General features: G+C 39.8%; 1 protein-coding gene across 2 annotated transcripts in view; it reads left to right on the top strand.

Moving 5' to 3' along the window:
• LOC106940048 (ribonuclease inhibitor-like) overlaps positions 1-1,902 on the top strand; it is a 9,714-nt gene extending 7,812 nt beyond the window's left edge. The window contains exons 4-6 of one of the 2 annotated variants that reach the window (XM_015022675.1): positions 465-638; positions 952-1,092; positions 1,471-1,902. In XM_015022675.1, the coding sequence (XP_014878161.1) occupies positions 465-638; positions 952-1,092; positions 1,471-1,522 (367 nt within the window). In that variant the 3' untranslated portion in view covers positions 1,523-1,902. Of the gene's footprint in view, positions 1-464; positions 639-951; positions 1,123-1,470 lie in introns of both variants that reach the window. The other variant, XM_015022674.1, reaches the window with a different exon arrangement.
• Positions 1,903-2,931: the final 1,029 nt, after the last annotated feature.

Here is a 2,931-nt window from a genome sequence, read left to right as displayed (position 1 = left end):
TGTGTGTGTGTGTGTGATGAGGGGTAGGGGTTGGCCATTAGACTGTTCATTAGTGGGTGTGATTCTACTGGATTCTACTGGAATTTGCCCAGTGAGCCAGTGGTTTGACTCATGGAGAAACTATCACTCTGACCCCATAGTTCTCTGCATTCTGCATAGTTGCAAGCAGCATTCATTAACAGCTCTGATGTCACACTTTGGTTCTTAAAGTCCATTTTAATTCCTGACCAGAACCACTGAAGACCCAAATGAAATATTCTAGCATGTCATGATAACATGTTCTGGTTCTGCTGGTTTGGACTCTATAAACCAATTTGATTGGATCAAATATGAGACATCAGTTCATCATGTTTCTGTGACTTTTACGTTCAGATTCAAATACATTTCTACATTTTATTTGTTGATATTTCCGTTTTAACATGTGTCCTATTGGCTTCAACTTACTTCTTTTATTCTATATTCAGATTGAGGCGATGCGGGTTGACGAAGGATAGCTGTGATTCTCTGGTTGCAGCTTTTAAGTCCAACCCCTCCAAACTGTTAATACTGGACCTGAGTGAGAATGACCTTGAAGATGCTGGAGTGAAGAAGCTCTGGGATTTTCTACAAAATCCTGACTGCATCCTAGGGCAGCTGGAGTAAGTAACCATGTTTTAGTTATTTCTGATGTGGAAGTTGTGTTGCCACTAAACTGCAGACTCTTTCTGTCTGACTGACTTACTGACTTGTTAGTAGGGTTGCCACCTTTCATGTGAGGTCCTATTCTCATGGGATGGGATGGCCACTGGAGCGACAGAGATTATTTTACGTTTTTTTTTTTTTTTTTTTTTTGCTAAAGTGATTATGTCCTTAGAAGACATTAATTAATATTCATGAGATTCTTTAACAGGTTCTGTTGGACTGGTTAACCTGCACGTTGGCATCAGCTCACATCTTTTATTCTTTATTCAGATTGGAGAACTGCAATTTATCAGACACCAGTTGTGATTATCTGGGCCAAGCTGTGGTTGCTAACCCCTCCCATCTGAATGAACTGGACCTGGGCTTTAACAACCTGAAGAAGATTCAAGTTCAGCTGCTGTTGCAGCTACGGAGAGACCCATACGCACTGAGACTTGTGAGGTGAGTAGATGTTTGGAGTGAGACCAGCTGATGTTGGCAGTATTATCATCAGTCAAATTAGGGTTAAAACAAAGATCTAGGGCTGAGTTGCCATTTTAGTGGTGTAAGTGAGACCTTGCTTCTGCAACCCCACCCCCAATTGTCATAGAGGGGTGGCTGTGGATTGGGACATCAAGTGCTGTATGTATTAAAGTTTTTAGTATTGAGCTTGGAGCTCAGTGTGTTCACTGCAACATGTTAAGATGAGAGCTGAAAGGAAGCTGCTCTGAACAAAACTGAAGGCCCTGCTGCTCTTTCTACTGGATGTGCTGCGTCACTGACTGCTGCTGGAGAGAAGCTGGAAACACTCACTGATCTGATCTCTTCTCTCTGCAGGTGGAGGGGGAACACACCAGTTTGAAAAGAGAAGCTGAGCTGTGTGGTTGAAGCTGCAGCAGTTTGAGTCTAAAGAGGCTCTTTCTGGATCATGATGGTGACCTTTGACCTGAAAGATTTTCATTTTATTTTCTCATGTCTATCATTTAATGTCTGATATTTTGTCTCTTTAGATCAATGATCAAATTCAAACTCCAATTAATCCCTATTAATCAGTCCCTTTCAATTGCAACTATGTACACAAGTTTACTCACCATTGGTAATTTTTTTCACCCGTAATCACTTTTTATACTGGAGGGGCTCAGTTTGGTTCTGAACTTGATTCAACTGGAAAGCTGATCTTTTTTCTTTGTGATTTATTTTCATCCTGGAACCAGAAATGCAAAATAAAACGATTCAACAGTTTCCAGGCTGCATGTTTGATTCATTCTGATTCAGTTTCTGGATGTTATGATATTTTAAGTTTTCTGATGTTTCATTTTATCTGCTGCTGCAAACAGCTCAGAGTCAGTGATGGATTCTGCAGTCAGAGGAAGAAGATTTTCTGATTTTCTTCATGATTTTAAATCAAATATTGTTTTATTTCCTTCTTTCTGAAGGTAAAATCTAAAACTTCGTAAAGATAAAGTTCCCTCTCCTCCAGCTTCTCCTTTGGAAACATTGGAAACTTTCTGGAGCGACTCAGACATTCAGATCTTGTTTGGAGGATTTTCTCTGTCCTGAAGGAGAAATGAAATGCTCTGATGTGATCAGCATCTTCTGATCACTTTAACCTGAATAATAAAAACCTCGATAGACGTAAAGGACAAATTGAAGCTCTGTGGATTCCTGAGCTCAACTCATCAGGAAAACAATGTTATATCCTGGAAAATAGGATGAGAAATGAAACATCAGTTCATAAACAGATTCATTAAGAGGGAAATATAAGTCAATATTAAGTTTATACCCAATTTTAATTTAATTTTAACACCTGTCATTAACTCACTGGCTTCTGGAGAAACTTCCAGGTTGATTTTCCAACTTTTCCATCTTCCTCTGCTTCTTTCTTCTTCTTTGTTGTGTAGAAATCCAGCTTTGAATCTCCTGCTGCTGAATTTGGTCTGACTGAACATCTCAACCTTCCTCTCTAATAACCATCACAGTTTCCTTGCGAGCTCTGGTTCTCCAGCAAAATCAACAAACAGAGGGACCTCAGTCTAAAGACATTTCTATTTATACACTGGCTGGCCAGAGAATATCACTTCACTGGATTTAAGTAGGCCGATAGGACTGAGGTGTCAGTAGCGTCATTATATTTTCATATGTCAGCAAGTTACTTAACCCCAGCTGAAGCAATCAGCAGCTTCTAATTTCTTCATCAACCATAAAGACACATCCTGAGGTGGTGGAGATTATATAAGAAGGTCAGATCATCGGAGGAAAGCCAACAGCAGG

Source organism: Poecilia latipinna, unplaced genomic scaffold (genome assembly GCF_001443285.1).
Source record: "Poecilia latipinna isolate Pla-1442-1.1 unplaced genomic scaffold, P_latipinna-1.0 Scaffold3075, whole genome shotgun sequence".
Lineage (NCBI taxonomy): Eukaryota > Metazoa > Chordata > Actinopteri > Cyprinodontiformes > Poeciliidae > Poecilia > Poecilia latipinna.
Note: the sequence above shows the minus strand (reverse complement) of the source record. Positions and strands in the feature narration are given on the sequence as shown.